The 23,375-nt window shown below is 41.5% G+C and overlaps 1 protein-coding gene across 1 annotated transcript in view; it reads right to left on the reverse strand.

Annotated features, from left to right (window-relative positions):
* Window positions 1–269: 269 nt before the first annotated feature.
* LOC140202421 (delphilin-like) overlaps window positions 270–23,375 on the reverse strand; it is a 366,191-nt gene continuing 343,085 nt past the window's right edge. The window contains exons 19-22 of the mRNA XM_072267289.1: window positions 22,970–23,099; window positions 17,296–17,414; window positions 11,031–11,195; window positions 270–348 (exon numbers count right to left, since the gene is read on the reverse strand). Of these exons, the coding sequence (XP_072123390.1) occupies window positions 277–348; window positions 11,031–11,195; window positions 17,296–17,414; window positions 22,970–23,099 (486 nt within the window). The 3' untranslated portion in view covers window positions 270–276. The remainder of the gene's footprint in view (window positions 349–11,030; window positions 11,196–17,295; window positions 17,415–22,969; window positions 23,100–23,375) is intronic.

Consider the following 23,375-nt stretch of genomic DNA (forward strand, 5'->3'; position numbering starts at 1 on the left):
GATCTGCTTTTACTTAAGTATCAAACATATTCCTAATATACAAGTTGGGGGCAGCCATATGGCAGGCATTAGATGTGCACTGAATCCATCAAGCTCCGATAGTGTGCCGTTGCCTAGCTGATTTTGGTGATACAGCTTCCAAATGGACACTACTTTATTGAGCGCTGTCATTACACACAGAGATTCCATTACTGGGCCCGTCCATCATCTTACTTCATCAAACAACATTGCACTGTTTGGAAAATCTGTGCTGGGATTGCAGAAGCATTGTTCAGGTCACCAGGCAAGCGGGGAAACCACCTTCAGGTTCTGCAGGTTTGCAGAGGCCCGTGTCTCATTGTACGCCCTCTGTAATGGACAAAGCATCAGAACGGTTAGCCAAACGTCTATCCCTATGACGCATATTTTATTTCATCTGACTTGGAACAGAAACAACTACCTAACACATACCTTATGTTAGCTGGAGCAGGCTGCTATAATCGCTTTGTCACCCAGCTGTTATGAATTACAGTTTTGCATTAATAGGATTAAGTTTTGCTGTGGATAACTGATTTGCAATGTTAAACCCTGCATGGTAAACTGTACTTGATGTTATTTTCAGTCAATTTCAAACATTTGGGTATGCCCAACCTACAGAATACATCTGTAGACAAATTCCTACAAAGGGACTAAATCCAATTTTCTACTTCATTAACCAAAACTAATTAATCAGGTTCAACTCTTGTCTTGGGGGTTCCTGATAAATTTCAGAATAAGCCACTGGTAATTTAACTTAACCAGATAACTCACATTCAGTGATTCACGAAAAGCTTCTTCCCCTGTGCCATCCAATCTCTAAATGGATATTGAACCCATGAACAAACTGTTTTACTTATATCTCTTTTTATACTACTTATTTTAACTAATTATTTAATATACACAAATATATTGACTGTAATTCAGTTATTTTTTTGTATTTATCATGTATTGCAATGTACTGCTGCCACAAAGTTAACAAATTTCACAACATGCCGGTGATATTAAACCTGATTCTGATTCTGAAAGTGTCAGTCAGACAAGTGTTGGGCATAATTTATTGGTCAAGGTATTGACTACAAAGGTTGGGATGTTGTGTTACAGGTAAGACTTCACCTGAAGTATTGTGTGTAGTTCTGGTTCTCTGACTATAGGAAGGATGTCATTAAGCTGAATAGGGTGTAGAAAAGATTCACAAGGATGCTAACAGCACTGGAGGGCTTGAATTACAAGAAGATACTGGATAGGCTAGGGCTTTTTTCCTGGAGCAAAGAAGGCTGAGGTGTCACTTAATAGAGGTATAGAACTTTATAGATCTTGTAGAATCATGAGGGGTAAAGATAAGGTTGTCTGTCAGTCAATGGCCGCGATGAGGCATACTCAGGCTGGAGAAACAACACCTTATATTCCATCTGGCATGAACATAGATTTCTCCAACTTCTGGTAATTGCCCCTCCCCTTCATTAGTCTCCAATCTTGTTTCCCTCTCTCACCTTATCTCCTTACCTGCCCATCACTTTCCTTTGGTGCTGCTCCCTCTTCCCTTTTTTCCATGGTCTTCTACCCTTCCCTATCAGAATACCCTTCTCAGGCCCTTCATCTCTTTCACCAATCAACTTCCCAGCTCTTTACCTCACCCCTCCCCTTCTCCCAATTTCATCTATCACCTACCACTTTCCCCCACCTTCTTACTCTGACTTCTCAATTTTTTTACAGTCCTGCATCACTTGGGATTTCCAGCATCTGCAGAAGTTTCTCATGCAAAGATAAGGTCACAGTTTTTCTTTCCACAGCACACGGAAGTCTAAAACTACAGGGTATAGCTTTAAGGTGAAAGAAGTAAGATTTAAAAGGGATCTGAGGGTCGTTAATGATGGGTTTATAGAACAAGCTGCCTGAGGAAGCAGCAGAGGCAGTCACAATTACAATGTTTAAAAGATGCTTAGACAAGTACATGGATAGGAATGATTTACAGGGATATGGGTCAAATGTGTGCAACTGGGTGGGACTAGCTCAGTTAGATATCTTAGCTGGCATTGCAAGTTGGTCTGAAGGGCCTGTTTTGTGCTGTATAAAGAGAGGGACACTAGTGTGAATGGACTCCTCTTTCACAAGAGAGTCTGTAATTATTAGCCAAGCTGAAAATGAAAGTCAAGACAGCAATCACTGCATGAAACAATCTGTGTGTTCAGCCCCCACCCCCACCGATTCATCGGTGATGACCTCATTACTGTTATCATCAGTCTCTCTGATTCCATCTCTAATCCATTTATCTTGAGGAGCAAATGATAATCTTTACTGTTTTTTCCATTGCTATAACCTATATAGCAGTAATCACATTCTACTTCCCAGCTATAATCACATTATTTTGATGATGTTATCTTAATATGAATCATATTCTCCTTGGAATTTAACAGCTGTCTTAGAGAAATATTCCACTTATTTGCACAACCATCCTATCTCTATCTTGAATATTCCCAGTAATACCAGATGGCAGAACTCAACTAAATGTTTTTCCTGGACTCCATCATCTAGAACTATGATTCCCAATGAGGGTGGTTACACCTCATTAGGGGAAAAAGAAGGCATTGGGGGGAGGATTCAAGTTTCTTGGGGGGGGGTAGTAAGCGGCACCCTAACGAGGCACAAGAATTGACCAACCATTACAGTAGGCTTTTCCAAAAAAGAAGGATGAGGCACTGGAACACAGGAAGAACCATAGCCCTGCAGGCGGTGAGCATTCATCGTCACAACATGCCTGAAACTCAGGAAACTCATCCCACCTTACCAACCAAACAGACGTTATTGGGGATGCATAAATTAGCAACCAGGGTGTCTAATAGTTCCTCTTGACTCATGGTATGAAATGAGTTCATGCAATTTAACAGTTGGTAACTCAAGTACGCCCTCTCAACTTTCTCTACAGATCTACAGAAAACAGTTCATGCAGCGATACAGTGCTGGCCGCAACCAAATAGTGAAATGGAGCCGATCAGTGAACCTGTCGACCCTGAGGATTCCTCTTGAGATGTTCAAAGTGACCTTGGCTTCCTATGTGCAGTCAAGAACCATCTTTGGATATGATGAGACCTTACGTGATTGATCAGTCATGCCAAATGGAATAGTATAAAGGTAGCTTGCCGAACACCAGCTCTATCCTCACTAACATTCAGATTCCAGTCTGAATCCCTAGCAACATAATTTTTGCTGCTTTCATCTTCGCCTCTCATTCCTTTGTGTGCTGCTACAATTGTTCCATCTGTGTCAACTCACTGCTATCATCAACATCCAACAGGCATTCCCAGGTTGTGTTAATTTTTTATTTTAATTTAGCCCTGTTAATGAAGGATAAATACAAACGGTGCGATCTGTATGAGCCTGAAGGCGGTGAAGCTCAAAGCAAATCTGCTAACAGAAACTACAGGAAGTGTGTTAATACCATGTTACAGAGCTGGAATATGGTTTTATTCCACTCCCGTCAGATCAGCAATGCCCCAGCATCTCAATTTAATACTGTACTGTTCAATGAAGCCATGAAACTATGAAAATTGCAGGAACACTTCGGTAAAAGACACGCTGAAAAGGTTTCTTATGGTATTACTCAGTTCTAGAAGATGAAAGAAGCATTTGAAAAGCGTTGCTCATTCGAGTTATTTCCCAAGAAAGCTAAAAATGACCTTGATAGTGATCTCATTGCTTCTTATAGCAAAGTGTGGAAAATCTCATATAATTGGTGAAAGATTAATAATGCCTGCTGTATCAGAAGTGTTCACCACTGTTCTCAAAATGGATACCAGTATTTTAAAATCAATTCCTCTGAGTAATAACTCCGTAGCTCGTCATATTGATGAAATGAGTGAAGACATTGAGTATCAACTATGTACAGAGCTATAAAAAACAGAATTTAGGATACAACTGGATGAGTCAACTGTGTGAGACAATGAGGCATTGCTAATGGCATATGTACAGTTTATCAAAAATGGAAAAATTTAAGAGATTCTCTTTTGTAAAATGGAAAATCAATCTACAAGCAGCTCAAAATGTATATTGAGGGTAAAAGCATTCTGATTAGGAACATGATTTCATGGGCAACAGATGGAGCACCACATATGACAGGTTGCTATGCTGGTTTAGTGGCATTTATGAATAAAGAAATTCCAAGTCTGTTTGCAATCCATTGTGTAATTCATCGTTAACATCTCACAGCCAAAAACCTCAGACAGCGATTTTTTTCAAGCACGACTCTTGTAATATCTGCTATCAACAAAATTAAAGCTCATTCATTAAATAGCAGAATATTTTAATGGTTATGCCAAGATAATGATGAAGAACTTGAAGGCTTGCTTCTTCACACTGAAGCGTGTTGGCTGTCAAAATCCTGTAGCTTAAAACTTTTATTTGATCTTTTTGACACTGTGGTTGAATTTTTGCTCAAAGTTGACAAGAGCATGGGAAACAAGGTTAACTTCTATGTGGAGATGTGGCATTCCTAGCTGATTTATATGACAAAATGAACATTCTAAATATGAAACAGCAGGGTGAGAATGCCAGTTTAATTCAGGCAAAAAATGCAGCATCCACTTTTATTGGAAAATAGGAAATACCATTGGGAAAAGAATACTCTTACAGTTTCCCTGCATGGAAAGTATGGCATTCTCTTTCACAGATGGTCATTTGCAAGAGTACTGCTTACACCTGCAGTCACTGAAGAAGGATTTTCAGAATTGATTCAAGGATTTGAACGATCTGGAAATCCTGGACTGGGTAATTAACCCATTTCTTTGCAAGGTGGAAGAACAGGAAGAGAGCTTTCAAGAAGAAATTATCGAAATTCATAAGTTGAAAAAGCTGCTGTACAATGCACAGGTACTGTGTAAGCTAGGTTTAAAGACAAATAAAAATTTAAATCCAAATCATTTTTCTCATGTCAGCATATGGTAGACATGTTTTTACACTATGGGGGCGTCAGAAAGTATATTGTGCTGAAGAGGGGCATTGGCAGTATGAAAGTGCTTTAGAGGGGCTTTGGGGAAAAAGGTTGGGAAACACTAATCTAGAATCATAGTATTGTACAGCACAGACAGAGCCCTTTCAGCCCAATTCACCAACCATGATGCCTATCAACATTAATCTCATTTTCCTGCATCTCTCCCATCCAACTATTTAAGTGTCTTTTAGACATTATAGAACCATAGAACATTACAGTGCAGAAACAGGCCTTTTGGCCCTTCTTGGCTGTGTCAAACCATTTTTCTGCCTAGTCCCACTGACCTGCACCTGGACCATATCCCTCCATACACCTCTCATCCATGTACCTGTCCAAGTTTTTCTTAAAAGTGAGCCCGCATTTACCACTTCATCTGGCAGCTCATTCCACACTCCCACCACTGTGTGAAAAAGCCCTGCTAATGTTCCCTTTAAACTTTTTCCCCCTCACCCTTAACCCATGTCCTCTGGTTTTTTTCTCCCCTAGCATTAGTGGAAAAAGCCTGCTTGCATTCACTCTATCTATACCCATCATAATTTTATATACCCCTATCAAATCTCCCCTCATTCTTCTACGCTCCAGGGAATAAAGTCCTAACCTATTCAACCTTTCTCTGTAACTCACTTTCTCAAGTCCCGGCAAGATCCTTGTAAACATTCTCTGTACTCTTTCAACCTTATTAATATACTTCCTGTAATTTGGTGACCAAAACTGCACACAATACTCCAAATTCGGCCTTACACAACTTCACCATAACATTCCAACTCTTACACTCAATACTTCGATTTATAAAGGCCAATGTACCAAAAGCTCTCTTTACGCCCCTATCTACCTGTGACGGCCACTTTTAGGGAATTTTGTATCTGTATTCCCAGATTCCTCTGTCCTACTGCACTCCTCAGTGCCCTACCATTTACCTTGTATGTTCTACCTTGGTTTGTCCTTCCAAAGTGCAATACCTCACACTTGTCTGTATTAAACTCCATCTGCCATTTTTCAGCTCATTTTTCCAGCTGGTCCAAATCCCTCTGCAAGCTTTGAAAACCTTCCTCACTGTCCACTACACCTCTAATCTTTGTATCATCAGCAAATTTGCTGATCAAATTTACCACATTATCATCCAGATCATTGATATAGATGACAAATAACAATGGACCCAGCACTGATCCCTGTGGCACACCACTAGTCACAGGCCTCCACTCAGAGAGGCAATCCTCCACTACCACACTCTGGCTTCTTCCATTCAGTCAATGTCTAATCCCATTTACTACCTCTCCATGTATACCTAGTGACTGAATCTTCCTAACTAACCTCCCATGCAGGACCTTGTCAAAGGCCTTACTGAAGTCCATGTAGACAATATCCACTGCCTTCCCTTCATCTACTTTCCTGGTAACCTCCTCAAAAAACTCTAATAGATTTGTTAAACATGACCTATCACGCACAAAGCCATGTTGACTCTCCCTAATAAGTCCCTGTCTCTCCAAATACAGGTAGATCCTTGGCTCTTAGCTCCATCCCTCTCGCTCCCCCTCCTGTCTTCTCCCCTCCCCCTCTCAAATCACTTACTATCTCTTCTTTCAGTTAGTCCTGACAAAGGGTCTCAGCCCGAAACGTCGACTGTACCTCTTCCTATAGATGCTGCCTGGCCTGCTGCGTTCACCAGCGTTTTTTGTGTGTGTTACTTGTAGATCCTATCTCTTAGTACTCCTTCCAATAACTTACCTACTACCAACATCAAATTTACCGGCCTATAATTTCCCGGGTTACTTTTAGAGCCTTTTTTAAGCAGCAGAACAACATGAGCTATCCTCCAATCCTCCAGCACCTTACCCGTAGATACCGACATTTTACATATATCTGCCAGGGCCCCTGCAATTTCAACACTAGTCTCCTTCAAGGTCCCAGGGAATACCCTGTCAGGTCCTGGGGATTTATCCACTCTGAGTTGACTCAAGATAGCAAGCACCTCCTCCTCTTCAATCTGTATAGGTTCCATGACCTCACTACTTGTTTGTCTTATTTCCATAGACTCCATGCCAGTTTCCTTAGTAAATACAGATGCAAAAAACCATTATAAATGTATCTATTTTTACCACCACCTCCGGCAGCTTGTTCTATATAACTATATAAAAAAAAACTTGCCCCTCAAGTCTGCTTTGAATTTCTCTCCTCTCATCTTAAACCTATGCCCTTTAGTTCTAGGCTAACCTGTCCTGGGAAAAAGATTCTAACCATCTTTCCCCAGCTGGGAGACTTCTTAGCAGCCTGCTACCACCCAGTACACATTATTTATGATATACTTGTATATTTAACTATACAACATATATGCACTTTGTGCCAACTTGTACACTTACAACATATTTTTATCTGTTAATATTGTGTTAATAATATTATTTTATACTCCATACACTGTTTTTCACCTTGGTCCCAAAGTAATGTTGTTTTGTTTAGCTGTATACATGTGTACTATAGAATGAAGAAAAACTTGAAGTTAAAAATTCTATAAACTTCTGCAAAAGGCTTCAGCTTCCTGCATTTTTTCTTTTGTGTGCCATACTCTGCCAGAGCCCCAGCAACCACTTTTCAAGTGGTTGTCTTGGAAGAAAGATTCTGTGAGTGGTCCCCCACATCCTTCTCACAGCGCAGTCTTTTTTTTTTTTTTTTAAAAATACGAGGCCGAGTTGCGAGCTCGACATTCAACCCAGCACGAATGGAAAGCGTGCCCAGGAAGGCCCGACTGGGTTCGAACTTGAGAACCTTCGCTCTGGAGTCTGGTGCTGGTGTCACTGCACCACCAGCCAGCCTTCCAGCATACCAGTGCGAATAAATCCAGCTATGCAATCTTCTCACAACTCAGACTTGGCCACTCCAGGCAATTAACTTTGTTGTTTTTAAGCCATTCCTTTATCCAGCTTTATGCTTGGGGTCATTGTCTTGCTGGAAAACAAATCATCCCTCAAGTCGCAATTCTTTTGCAGACTACATCAGGTTTTCCTCCAGGGTTTCCCTGTATTTTGCTGCTTTCATTTTACCCTCTACCTTCACAAGCCTTCCAGGGCCTGCTACAGTGAAGCATCCCCACAGCATGATACAACCACCACCATGCTTCACAGTAGTGATGGTGTGTTTTTGATGATGTACAATGTTTGCCTTCCACCAAACATAGCGTTTAGTCTGATGACCAAAATAAAGTTCCATTTTGGTTTCATCATACCACAGAACCTTCCTTAAGGTGACTTCAGAGACTCCCACATGCCTTCTGCTAAATTCCAGCTGAGATTTCATGTGAGCTTTTTTCCCCATCAGAGGCTTTCTCTTTGCCTCTTCTCCCATAAAGCTCTGACTGGTGAAGCACTCAGGCAACAGTTGTATGTGCAATCTCTCCCATCTTAACCACTGAAGCTTATAACTCCTCTAGAGTTGTCATAGGTCTTGGTGGGCTCCCTCACTAGGCCCCTGGACAGTCACTCAGTTTTTGAGGACAGTTTCGGAAGTCTCACAGCCTGGGGGAATACTGCTGTATTCCACTTCTTGATGATTGACTTAACTGTACTCCAAGGGATATTCAGTGACTTGGAAATTCTCTGGTATCCATCTCCTGGCTTGTGCTTTTCAATAACCTTTTTCCACAGAGTTGCTTGGAGTGTTCTTTTGTCCTCATGGTGTAGCTTTTACCAGGATACTAACTCACCAGCAGTTGGACCTTCCAGATACAGCAGTATTTTTACTACAATCAATTGAAACATCTTGATTACACACAGGTGATCTCCATTTAACTAACTGTGACCTCTAAAACCAATTGCCTGCACCTGTCATGATTTGGTGTGTCATATTAAACAAGGGTGAATACTTATGCAATCAATTATTTTGTGTTTTATATTTATAATTAATTAAGATCACTTTGTAAAGATCTGTTTTCACTTTGATATGAAAGAGTCTTTTTTTGTTGATCAGTGTCAAAAAAGCCAAATTAAATCCACCGTGATTGAATTTTGTAAAACAATAAAACATGAGAACTTCTGGGGGGTGGGGGGATGAGTACTTTTTAATCAGCACTGTATTTTTCCATGGACTGGCAGAGATCACAGGTGTCTATCATATACTCCCTCTTCTGTTCACACATCTATGCCACAAACGGAAACCAGGCCCAGTGAACCTATAATCTGTTTTACTGACACAAAAATGGCCAAAACCAATTCTGTCATCTCATAGTGTGGTCCCTCTGTTAGCTTGGACATAATCACTCAAGCTTCATCCAAATTTCAGCTCTGTGAAAGCACCATTGTGCAGATCCAATCAGCTATTAAATCAGAGCCAAAACATTTCTGGTGGTGTCTTCCATTCAGTTATCAGACGTTCACCTCCAGACTTGTCAAACACTCTTTTTTTCCTGATCCACATACTTCAGTTGTACATCATCCACAGAAATAAATGCAGATTTCATATATGCACTCTAGCTCTCCGCCACGTCTTAAGTCCCCATGGTCTCCATTGTATTGGCCCACCATAGAAACATAGACAATAAGAGCAGCAGTAGGCCATTCAGCCCTTCCAGTCTGCTCCACCATTCAGTATGATCATAGCTGATCATCCAAATTCAGTCCCTTGTTCTAGCCTTCATCATGTATCCTTACCCCTGGAAAAATATCAAATTCCTTCCTGAATGAATTTAATTATTGTGATTCAACCTCTTCCTGTGGCAGAGAGTTCCACCGGTTCACACTTTCTAAGGAAAGAAATGTTTCCTCACCTCAGTTCTAAATGGCGAACCCTGCACTTTTCGTCTGTGATCCATATTCCTGCGCACCCTGACATTGCATCTAATCTGTCTAGTCCTGTTAGAATTTTGCGGATTTCATTGAAGTCCCTTCTTATCTTCGAAATTCTAATTGAATACAGGCATAGTTGATCCAAAATCTCATCAAACATCAGCTCTGCCACTTCGGCATACAATCCAGTGAATCTCCATTAAAATTGCTCCACTGCATGAACATCTTCAAGGGGAACAAAATAGCTCACAATGCTCACAAAGGCCCTGTATAATTGCAGCATGACATTCCTAGTCTTGTGCTCAAATGTTCTTCCTATGAAGGCCAAATTATCATTTACCTTCTTAAAGGCCTATTGCCTCCTAATATTTACTTGTATCACCTGCTGCACAAGGGCACCTAGATCTTACTACACGTCCTCCTGAACTAATTCCTACTTCAGATAATAATCTGCTTTCTTCAGATAATAATCTGCACCAAAATATTTATCCATTTTGTACTGCACCTGTAACATATCTACACACTTCCACAACCCATCCAAATCAATCTACAACTTCTCTGCATCCTGCTCGAGGCTCATTTATACATTGTGCGTATGGGGTCCCAGCACCCATGCCTATGGTACACTTGTGGTCTGTGCCTGTCACTTGGAAAAGCCCTATTGATGTCTGTTCTTTGTTTCCTCTCAGGCCACCAGCTCTCTGATCTTATTAGCACTTTACCCTGATCCTCTATCAATTCTTTCCGTAAGTCTGATACACCATATGGGCTCTCCCTCATCCATTCTGGTAGTTTCATCCACAGAAATTTCCAGTGGATTTGGAAATTTCCATGTTGGTTTCGTCTCCAAGTGCTCTGCTTTTCCTTTTTTTATAATAAACTCCAGCATTTTCACCACCACTGATCACAAATTATACAGTCTATTCTTCATTTTCCTGTCTGTATATACTTAATTTTAAACTCCTCTATGAGCCATTACTTTCTGAAACTAATTCTCACCACAAAATTTAATTCCTCTCCTCTCTCTCTTACAATTTGGTTCCAAACAGGAATATCTTGTCTAATCCTGAGTTGATCCTCTAATCTCATATTCTCTCCAAAGCAAATACCATCCCTTTTCATAGAAGGAGAACATTGCTTTTATATAAGAAAATATAAAAGTTGGACTTATCTAGTCAGGACACTTTGGAAATGTTTGGTGTAATTTGTGGCTAACATCTGCACAGATCTGTTGAGAATAATATCTCAAATCTCACCTCAAACTTTGTGATAAATTCTGCAAATATCCCAAAAAAAGCTTCTGTTGTGGTTGCCTTTGAATCTTCTCCAAAAAATGTTGAGACTTTATTGAACTCCTCGATGGCTCGGTTCTGCAGGGAGTCAAGGGAAGCAATAAGGGGTTGGGCATCTCCCAGGAATGCCTGGTACTCTGGTTAAGATAGTAACAGTAGGACAATTCCACTCAGTCTGTATGACATCTAATCCCACCCAGCCCAGCCCACAGCACATTTTTCAGTCAGTATTTCCAGTCTTTTCTATTTTTATTGCCTGTTATGAACTGTTTTGTCCAGCTTTGATAGGAGTTTCAATGAACAATAAACCAGAGATTGGAGTTCAAATCCCACAATTTAAATTTAATCAGTAACCATGAATTATAAAATAAACAATCTAATTATTTGTCATGACCAGACCGCTACCTGAATGTGATAATACCCACCAACTTCACTAGTATCCTTCAGTTGAAACTGGAAGAAGTCAGCAGATCAAGAAACATCTATGGTGGGGAATGGAGATTTGATATTTTGCATTAAGATTCTTCACCTGGATATCATGAGTCCAGATGAAGAATCTCAATCTGAAACATCAACTATCCATTTCCCTCAGGAGATGCTGACTGATTTGCTGAGTTCCCCCAGCTTTTTGTTTGTTGCTCCAAATTCCAGCATCTGCAGTCTTGATCAGTCTGACTGTGTGGCTAGGCATAGCTCAAATACCATCTATAAGTTTGCTGACGATACAACTATTGTTGGTAGAATCTCAGGTGGTGACGGGAGGGCGTACAGGAGTGAGATATACCAACTAGTGGAATGGTGCCACAGCAACAACCTGGCACTCAACATCAGTAAGATGAAAGAGCTGATTGTGGACTTCAGGAAGGGTAAGACGAAGGAACATGTACCAATCCTAATAGAGGGATCAGAAGTGGAGAGAGTGAACAGCTTCAAGTTCCTGGGTGTCAAGATCTCTGAGGATCTAACCTGGTCCCAACATATCAATGTAGTTATAAAGAAAGCAAGACAGTGAATATACTTCATAAGGAGTTTGAAGAGATTTGGCATGTCAACAAAAACACTCAAAAACTTCTATAGTTGTACCGTGGACAGCATTCTGACAGGCTGCATCACTGTCTGGTATGGAGGGGCTACTGCACAGGACCAAAAAAGGCTGCCCAAAATTGTAAATCTAGTCAGCTGCACCTTGGGCACTAGCCTACAAAGTACCCAGGACATCTTTAGGGAGCGGTGTCTGAGAAAGGCAGTGTCCATTACTAAGGACCTCCAGCACCCAAGGCATGCACTTTTCTCACTGTTACCATCAGGTAGGAGATACAGAGGCCTGAATGCACACACTCAGCAATTCAAGAACAGCTTCTTCCCCTCTGCCACCTGATTCCTAAATGGACATTGAAGCTTTGGACACAACCTCACTTTTTTTAAATACACAGTATTTCTGTTTTCGCACATTCTTTTAAATATATTCAACATACGTAATTGATTTACTTGTTTATTTATTATGTTTTATTTTATTTATTTTTTCTCTCTCTGCTAGATTATGTATTGCATTGAACTCCTGCTGCTAAGTTAACAAATTTCACGTCACATGCCAGTGATAATAAACCTGATTCTGATTCTGATTCTGATCTGCCTTTCAGTATGGAAACAGGCCATCTCGGCCCTTCTAGTCCATGCCGAATGCTTACTCTCACCTATTCCCATCGACCTGCACTCAGCCCATAACCCTCCTTTCCTTTCCTGTTCATATAGCTATCCAATTTTACTTTAAATCACAATATCGAGCCTGCCTCTACCACTTCTACTGGAAGCTCATTCCACACAGCTACCACTCTCTGAGTAAAGAAGTTCCCCCTCGTGTTACCCCTAAACTTTCGCCCCATAACTCTCAACTCATGTCCTCTTGTTTGAATCTCCCCTACTCTCAATGGAAAAAGCCTATCCATGTCAACTCTATCTATCCCCCTCATAATTTTAAATACCTTTTTCAAGTCCCCCCTCAACCCTCTACGCTCCAAAGAATAAAGACCCAATTTGTTCAACCTTTTTCTGTAACTTAGGTGCTGAAATCCAGGTAACTTTCTAGTAAATCTTCTCTGTACTCTCTCTATTTTGTTGACATCTTTCCTATAATTCAGTGACCAGAACTGTACACAATACTCCAAATTTGGCCTTACCAATGCCTTGAACAATTTTAACATTACATCCCAACTCCTATACTCAATGCTCTGATTTATAAAGGCCAGCATACCAAAAGCTTTCTTCACCACCCTATGCACATGAGATTCCACCTTCAGGGAACTATGCACCATTATTGCTAGATCCCTCTGTTCTACTGCATTCTTCAATGCCCTACCATTTACCATGTATGTCCTATTTTGATTAGTCCTACCAAAGTGTAGCACCTCACACTTATCAGCATTAAAACTCTATTTGCCATCTTTCAGCCCACTCTTCTAACTGGCCTAAATCTCTCTGCAAGCTTTGAAAGCCTACTTCATTATCCACAACGCCACCTATCTTAGTATCATCTGTATACTTACTCATCCAATTTACCACCCCATCATCCAGATCATTAATGTATATGATAAACAACATTGGACCCTGTACAGATCCCTGAGGTAAACACTAGTCACTGGCCTCCAACCTGACAAACAGTTATCCACCACTACTCTCTGGCATCTCCCATCCAGCCACTGTTGAATCCAATTTACTACTTCAATATTAATACCTAACGATTGGACCTTCCTAACTAACCATCCATGTGACCTTGTCAAAGGCCTTACTGAAGTCCATATAGACAACATCCACCGCTTTACCCTCGTCAACTTTCCTAGCAACCCCTTCAAAAAATTCAATAAGATTTGTCAAACATGACCTTCCACGCACAAATCCATGTTGACTGTTCCTAATCAGACCCTGTCCATCCAGATAATTATATATATACCATCTCTAAGAATACTTTCCATTAAAATCCTCCTGCACCATCCTTGTTTCTAATGGCATTTGAAATATTTCTGTCAGAGCCCCTGCTATTTCTACACTAACTTCCCTCAAGGTCCCAGAGAATATCCTGTCAGAACCCAGAGACTTATCCACTTTTATATTCCTTAAAAGCACCAATACTTCCTCTTCTTTAATCATCATAGTTTCCATAACTTCCCTACCTGTTTCCCTTACCTTACACAATTCAATATCCTTCTCCTTAGTGAATATTGAAGAAAAGAAATTGTTCAAAATCTCCCCCATCTCTTTTAGTTCCACACATAGCTATCCACACTGAATCTCTAAGGGACCAATTTTATTCCTCACTATCCTTTTGCTATTAATATAACTGTAGAAACCCTTTGAATTTATTTTCACCTTATTTGCCAAAGCAACCTCGTATCTTCTTTTAGCTTTTCTAATTTCTTCCTTAATATTCTTTTTACATTCTTTATATTCCTTGAGCACCTCATTTACTCCATGCTGCCTATATTTATTGTAGATATCTCTCTTTTTCCAAACCAAGTTTCCAATATCCCTTGAAATCCATGGCTCTCTCAAACTTTTAACCTTTCCTTTCAACCTAACAGGAACATAAAGGTTCTGTATCCTCAAAATTTCACCTTTAAATGACCTCCATTTCTCTGGTACATCCTTCCCATAAAACAAATTGTCCCAATCCACTCCTTCTAAATCCTTTTGCATCTCATTAAAGTTAGCCTTTCTCCAATCAAAAATCTCAACCCTGGGTCCAGACCTATCCTTCTCCATAATTATATTGAAATTAATGGCATTGTGATCACTGGACCCGAAGTGCTCCCCAACACATACCTCCGTCACCTGACCTATCTCATTCCCTAACAGGAGATCCAACACTGCCCCTTCTCTAGTTGGTACCTCTATGTATTGCTGCAAAAAACTATCCTGCACACATTTTACAAACTCCAGCCCTTTTACAGTATGGGCTTCCCAGTCCATGTGTGGAAAATTAAAATCTCCCACAATCACAAACTTGTGCTTACTACAAATATCTGCTATCTCCTTACAAATTTGCTCCTCCAGTTCTTGCTCCCCATTAGGTGGTCTATAATACACCACTATAAGTGTTACTACACCTTTCCTATTCCTCAATTCCACCCAAATAGCCTCCCTAGATGAGCCTTCTGATCTATCCTGCCAGAGCATCACTGTAATATTTTCTCTGACAAGCAATGCAACACCTCCCCCTCTTGTCCCTCCGATTCTATCACACCTGAAGCAACAAGATCCAGGAATATTTAGTTGCCAATCACACCCCGCCTGCAACCATATTTCACTAATAGCTGCAACATCATACTACCAGGTATTAATCCATGCTCTTAAGCTCATCCACCTTTCTTACAATGCTGCAGCATTAAAATAAATGCACTTAAGAATTTTTCCACCTCTTACTCTCTGTTTATCACTAACAACTTTACTATCTCCTTTTTCTTCCTTCTCCCCTATATCTGTTCCTACACTCTAGTTCCCCTACCCCCTTGTATCTAGTTTATATCCACTGAAGCCTCTCTAGCAAACCTACCTGCAAGAATATTTGTCCCCCTCCAGTTCAGATGTAAACCGTCCCACCGGAACAGGCCCTACCTTCCCTGGGAAACTGCCCAATTATCTATAAATCTGAAGCCCTCCCTCCTGCACCATGTCTTCAGCCACGTGTTGATCTACGCTATCTTATTATTTCTAATCCCGCCTGCACATGGCACTGGTAGCAATCCTGAGATTCCTATCCTGGAGGTCCTGTCCTTTAACTTGGCGCCTAACTCTCTAAACTCGCCTTTCAGGACCTCCTAACTCTTCCTACCCACGTCATTGGTCCCTACATGGACCACAACAACTGGCTGCTCACCCTCCCTCTTGAGAATACTAAGAACTCGATCTGAGATATTGTGGACCTTGGCACCAGGGAGGCAACAGACCATCTGGGATTCTCAATCTCTTCCACAGAACCTCTTATCTGTCCCCCTAACTATCGAATCCCCTATCACTACTGCTCTGGTCTTTTCCCTCCTTCCCTTCTGAGCTGAGGGTCCCAGCTCAGTGCCAGAGACGCAACCACTGCAACTTGTCCCTGGTAGGTCGTCCCCACCAACAGTATCCAAAAAGGTATACTTATTATTGGTGGGAATGGCCACAGGGGTGCTCTGCTCATTCTGTCTATTCCCCTTCCCTCTCCTGACAGTCACCTGACTCTTAGGGGTGACTATCTCTGTGTAACTCCTGTTTAATAATCATGTGTAATACAAAGTCTCAAAGCACAGTACCATCCATGCTCAGACAATCCCTCACTGATTCTAATACACAATCTCTCACCTGTGTCCGTTCCCCAGCAGAACCCAATGTTGCTTCACTTCTCTGACTATGCATGATCTTCCAAAGCCCCATGGGGGGGGGGGGGTTGTTGCCTTGCTGTTGCTTGCATGTGGGAGGGGGAGCTAGGAGGGGTCTTTGAGTTCTAACATTTAACTGTCATTCATTCTTTGGGGCACTCCTCTGTTTTCATGGATATTTGTGAAAAAAAAGAATTTCAGGATGTATATTTTATACATTTCTCTGACATTAAATGGCCTCCCTCCCATCTCTGATCCTCAAACAATCCCATCCACTCCTACCCCCCGCCCCTCTCCGGCACAGTCATTGTTGCCTCTCCTTCTGCACCAACACAGGCTCCACTGCTCTGCCCACCCTCTGAGCCACATTCACAACACAGATTTGGTAGGCCTTTGGTAACCAGTGATCTCAATCAACTCTTACTGGGCTCTCTACCAGGCAGCTATGTTCCCAAATGAAAAAAACAGTGTAGCATCCATTTAAGCATGGCCAAGTTATTGAGTATAACTAAAGGTTGCAAGATGGAGGTCATGAGCAAGGGCCTGCACACCACTCCTATGCACATTTGGTGCACTCTGTTCATGTCGCGGTCAACACCTTTTGGGAGAAAGTCTTAGCAGCAACAAACAAGGAAGTATTTTGGGAAATTTCTCTCTGATCCCAACAATCTCTTCAAATTCCTTTTAATCATTAGTTGGTCCTTAGTACAATCCCATCAAAGTGATTATTTCCTTTTTTAATTCTAAACTCTAGCCATACAGCATCACTGGATATTTCCTCAGGAATATCCTCCCTTCGTATGTCACAAAGTAGAAAGGACAAGAATAATACTGAGATATTAGACACTGAGAGTAGTACCCTCTGACAGGAAGGATACAGTCATGACTGCAGCAAATCTGTCTTCTTCAGTCACAGTTATGTTCTCACAAGCTGTCTGTATTTCCTTCCTTGTTGAATGTATGTCACCAATTTCAGCAGTTATTGTTCTCTGGTTAACTGGGGGAAAAAAAGAGTTTTATATATATATGTATTTATATATATATATATATATATATATATATATATATATATATATATATCCAGTAACCACAATGCCATTAGTTTTAAAGTAAATATACAAAGAGATAGGTCTGGTCCATGGGTTGAGATTTGAAATTGGAGAAAGGCCAACTCTAATGGTATCAGAAATGACCTGGCAAGAGTGGGTTAGGACTGGCTGACTTCTGGTAAAGGTGTACTTAGAAAGTGGGAGGCCTTCAAAAACAAAATTTTGAGAGTTCAAAGTTTGTATGTACCTGTCAGAATAAAAGGTAAAGACCTTGGTTTTCAAGAGATATTGAGGCCCTGATTAAGAGAAAAAAAGGAGTTCTCAGCAGGTATAGGCAAGTAGGAACAAATGAGGAGCTTATGAATTATAAGACATGCAAGAAAACACTTAAGGAAGAAATCAGGAAGATTAAAAGAAGGCACGAAGTTGCTCTAGCAGACAAGGTGAAGCAGAATCCTAAAGGATTCTACAGGTATGTTAAGAGCAAAAGGATTGCTAGGAACAAAACTGGTCCTCTTGAAGACCAGAATGGTAATCCATGTGCGGAGCCAAAACAGATAGGGGTGGTCTTAAATATGTTCTTTGCAACTGTATTTACTCGGGAGATGAATACAGAGTTTATAGAAGTAAGGCAAAGCAGTATCAGTTTCATGGAGCTTGTACAGATTACAGAGGAGGAGGTGTTTGCTATCCTAAGGCAAATCAGGGAGGATAAATCCCCAGGGCCTGACAAGGTGTTCTCTCAGAACCTACGGGAGGCAAGCACAGAAATTACTGGGGCCCTAGCAGAGATATTTAAAATATCCTTAGCGACAGGAGAGGTACCAGGGTATTGGAGGATAGCCAATGTTGTTCCGGTGTTTAAAGTACTAGATAGAGCCCAGCCCATCACAGGTAAAGCCCTCCTCACCATTAAGCACATCTACACGAAGTGCTGTCACAGGAAAACAGCATCTATCTACCCCCACCATCCACACCAAGCTCTCTTCTCGCTGCTGTAATCAGGAAAAAGGTACAGGATCATCATAACCCACAACACCAGGTTCAGGAATAGTTATTACCCTACAGCCATCAGGCTCTTGAACCAGCAGGGTTAACTACATTCGCTCCCATCATTGAACTGTTCTCACAACCTATGGACTCACTCTCTAGGGTGCTTCATCTCATGTTCTCGATATTTATTGCTATTTATCTTTTAATTTATTTTCTCTTTTGTATTTGCAAAGTTTGTTGCTTTTGCATATTGGCTGTTATCTGTCCTATTGTGGGCAGTCTTTCATTGATTCTATTGTGTTCATTGTATTTACTGCAAATGCCTGCAAGAAGATGAGTATGGTAACAGTCTATGTTCCAAGTCTACACTGGTGACCGTCCCACACTTCTCCTACACTACATTGACAATTGCATTGGTGCTGCTTCCTGCACCCATGCTGAACTCATCGATTTCATTCCCCTTGCGTACAACTTCCACCCTGCCCTCAAATTCACCTGGTCCATTTCGGACACTCCCCTTCCCTTTCTCGATCTCACTGTCTCTATTGCTGGAGACAGCTTATCCACCGATGTCTATTATTAACTAACAGACTCTCACAGCTACCTGGACTATACCTTGCCCCACCTTGCCACTTGTAAAAACGTCATCCCCTTCTCTCAATTCCTCCTTCTCCACCACATCTGCTCTCAGGATGAGGCTTTTCATTCTAGAACAAAAGAGATGTCCTCCTTTTTCAAAGAAAGGGGCTTTCCTTCCCCCACCATCAACACTGACCTCAAACACATTTCTTCCATTTCACATGCATCTGCTCTTACCCCATCCTCCCGCCACCTTATCAGGGATAGGGTTCCTCTTGTCCTTACCTACCACCCCACCAGCCTCCGTATCCAGCACATAATTCTCCGAAACTTCCGCCACCTCCAACTAGATCCCACCACAAAACATATCTTTCCCTCCTCCCCACTTTCGCCTAGGGATCACTCCCTATGCAACCCTCTTATCCATTCATCCCTCCCCACTGATCTCCCTCATGGCACTTATCCTTGAAAGCAGAACAAGTGCTACATCTGCCCCTACACCTCCTCCCTCACTACCATTCAGAGCCCCAAACAGTCCTTTCAGGTGAGGCGACACTTCACCTGTGAGTCTGTTGGAGTCATTTACTGTGTTTGATGCTCCTGGTGTGGCCTCCTGTATATCGGTGACACCCGACGTAGATTGGGAGACCGCTTTGTCGAGCATCTACACTCCGTCCGCCAGAGCAAGCAGGATCTCCCGGTGGCCGCCCATTTTAATTCCACTTCCTATTCCCATTCTGATATGTCCGTCCATGACCTCCTCCATTGTCGTGATGAGGCCACACTTAGGTTGGAGGAACACCACCTTACATTCCGTTTGGGTAGCCTCCAACCTGATGCCATGAACATCGATTTCTCAAACTTCTGGTAATGCCTCCTCCACACTTCACCATTTCCCATTCCCTTTTCCTTCTCTCATGTTATCTCCTTATTTGACCATCACCTTCCTCTGGTGCTCCTCCACCCCTCCCCCACCTTTTTCTTTCTTCCATGGCCTTCTGTCTCTTTCACCAATCAACTTCCTAGCACTTGGCTTCATTCCTCCCCCTCCAGGTTTCACCTATCACCTGGTGTTTCTCTCTCCCCTCCCCACACCTTTCAAATCTACTCCTCAGCCTGTTTTCTCCAGTCCTGCCGAAGTTTCGGCCTGAAACGTCGACTATGCTTTTTTCATAGTTCTTCCAGCATTGTTGTTGTTGAATATAGCGATATTGTGTGTGTGTGTGTGTGTGTGTGTGTGTGTGTGTCTCTCTCTCTCTCTCTATATATATATATATATATATATATATATATATATATATATACACACACACACATACACACGGTGCCGATAAAAAAGTATTCACCCCCTTTTCATGTTTTATTGTTTTACACCATTGAATCACAGTGGATTTAATTTGGCTTTTTGTGACACTGAGTAACAGAAAAAGACTTTTGTGTCAAATTGAAAATGGTTCTCTACAAAGTGATCTAAATTATTTACAAGTATAAAAAACAAAATAATTGTTTGCATAAGTATTCACGATCTTCAAGTTAGTATTTAGTAGATGCACCTTTGACAGCAAGTGCAGCCTTGAATCTGTGTGGCCAGGTCTCTATCAGCTTTGCACATTTCGGCACTACAATCTTTCCTCATTCTTTTTTTTTTTACAAAACTCAGACTCTAGGGGAGGCTAGTGCAGAAATTGTAGGGGCCCTAGCAAAGATATTTAAAATGCCTTAGCCACAGGTGAGGTGCCGGAGGATGGGAGGATAGTTAATGTTTTATCCTTGTTTAAGAAAGGGTGTAAAGCATAAGATGGGAAATTAAAGGCCAATGAGTCTGACGTCAGTAGTGGGTAAGTTATTGAAAGGTATATATAAGTATTTGCATAAACAGGAGCACATTAGATTTGTCAACATGGCTTTGTGCGTGGCAGTGCATGTCTAAGCAATCCTATTAAATATTTCGAGGAGGTTACCAGGAAAGTTGAAGGCAAGGCAGTTGGATGTTTTCTACGTGGACTTTGGCAAGCTTTTGATAGCACTTGGGAGGTTGGTCAAGAGGGCTCAGTGGCTTGGCTTTCAAAGTGAGGTAGTAAATTGGATATGTCATTGGCTTTGCAGGAGAAGCCAAAGAGTGATGGTAGATGGTTGCAATTCTGAAAGAAGGTTTGCGACTAGTGGATTGCCATAAGAATCGGTGCTGAATCTGTTGTTATTTATTATGTACTGTACATCAACGATCTGGATGAAAATGTTGTACACTGGATCAGAAAATCTGTGGATGATACCAAGATTGGGGACATAGTGGACAGCGAGAAGGGCTATCATGGCTTGCAGAGGGATCTGCATCAGTTGACAAAATAAGCTGAAAAATGGCAGATTGAATTTACTGCAGACCACTGTGAGGTGTTGCACTTTGGGAGGACAAGCCAGGATAGGTCTTACACAGTGATCAGTAGGGCACTGAGGAATGCTATTGAATAGAGGGATCTGTGAATACAGACTCATATTTCCTTGAAAGTGGTGTCACAGGCAGATAGAATTGTAAAGAAATGTTCTGGCACCTTTGACTTCATAAATAGTAAGTATGGGAGTTGAAATGTTATATTGAAGTTGTATTGATATTGGTGATGCCTTATTTGGAGCATTGTGTGCCGTTCCAGTCACCTACCTACAGAAATGATATCAGTATGAGTACAGAGAAAAATTACAAGGATGTTGCAGGGTGGCATGGTTATTAAGTCTGCAGATGATATCAAAATTGGTGGCATGATGGATAGTGAAGAAGATTGCCTAAGGTGACAAAATAATCTAGATCAACTGGAAAAATGGGTAAGGGAATAGCAGATGGAATTTAATTCAGATGGGTGCAAAGTAATGCATTTTGTAAGTTAAAGCAGGGCACAATGTACATAGTAAATGGCAGGTCACTGGATAGTGTTGTATTGCAGCGAGACAGAGAGGCATATTGTACCAAGTACATAGAGTTACAGAACACCAAAGCACAGAAAGGGGCCCTTCAGCCCATCTAGTCTGTGCTGAACTATTATGCTGCCTATTTCCATCGACCTGCACCCGGGCCATAGCCCTCCATAACTCTTCCATCCATGTACCTATCCAAATTCCTCTTAAATGTTCAAATCAAAACTGCATCCATCACTTCTGCTGGCAGCTCGTTCCACACTCTCACCACCTTCTGAGTGAAGAAATTCCCCCTCATATTCTCCTTAAACATTTGATCCTTCACCCTTAGCCTATGGCCTCTTCACTGGATGAACCATTGAGTATAAACACTGAGATGCCTTGTTAACATTGAATGTCACATGGGTGGAACTGTGGGCAGCTCTGTTTGCTATCCTATAGGAAGCCAAGAAGGTACAGAAAAGCCTCTCAAAGATGATGCTGCAACTAAAGTTGGAGGGAATAGAAAGTTGGAGGTAAGAAGCAAATAGATAGGCTGGGACTGTTTCCCTGGAGGCTAATGGGTTACTTAGAGGTTTACAAAATAATGAGGCACATGAATAAGAATGGCTGGTCTTTTTCCCAGGATAGAGTGAGTCTAAGACTAGAAAGCATGGGTTTAAGTTAAGAGGGTAAAGGTTTACAACAGACTAATTTGCACAGGTTCATGGGTAGAAAAGGTTTAGAGGGTTACGGACCAAATACCGCAGAAGAGCAGCTGAGACAACATGGACAAGTCGGACCGAAGACCCTGTTTCTATGCTGTGTAGCTCTATGACTTTCTGATGACGTTTTCACTTCTCACCCACACAACAGCATGAGCACCCGGAAACCTTAGCATCATCGTACAAATGGTGGAGGGTCAGAAAGGTTTATCACAAAGATTCTGGCCAAAGTGAAAGCTTTGCATGTTTAGATTATGGCATATTCTGAACACATCAATTATTCTTCTCAGGCAGAGTCTAATTACTGCTTAATAGCTGACCTTTTGCAGCAAGTGCCACTGTTGGAATCTCCTTGGCAAAATCCAGCAGCTCGGGAAAGTGCTGACCCAGTGATTTGGCAAGAATGTGTAAAAATGTGGATTTCCCATCCACAGTCTTTGTGGTGTCAAGCTGGGAGAGAAACATGAGAAAGCTTCAAACACATTATATAAAATGTAAATGAACCAGTTCTCTCCACTGCCCTAACAGAAACATACATGTTACACATCCCCTCCGCTCTCCCAATGAGTCCTAGCATTAACAACCCTTCACTTCATTTCATGATATCATCCCTGCAACCCTCTCTCTACCCCACACCCCCCAACACCACACCATAATTAACCACTATCTACAGCAACCATTAATTGCTCTGCAACACACATGAAAGTTGCTGGTGAACACAGCAGG

The sequence above is a fragment of the Mobula birostris genome, chromosome 9 (genome assembly GCF_030028105.1).
Source record: "Mobula birostris isolate sMobBir1 chromosome 9, sMobBir1.hap1, whole genome shotgun sequence".
NCBI lineage: Eukaryota > Metazoa > Chordata > Chondrichthyes > Myliobatiformes > Myliobatidae > Mobula > Mobula birostris.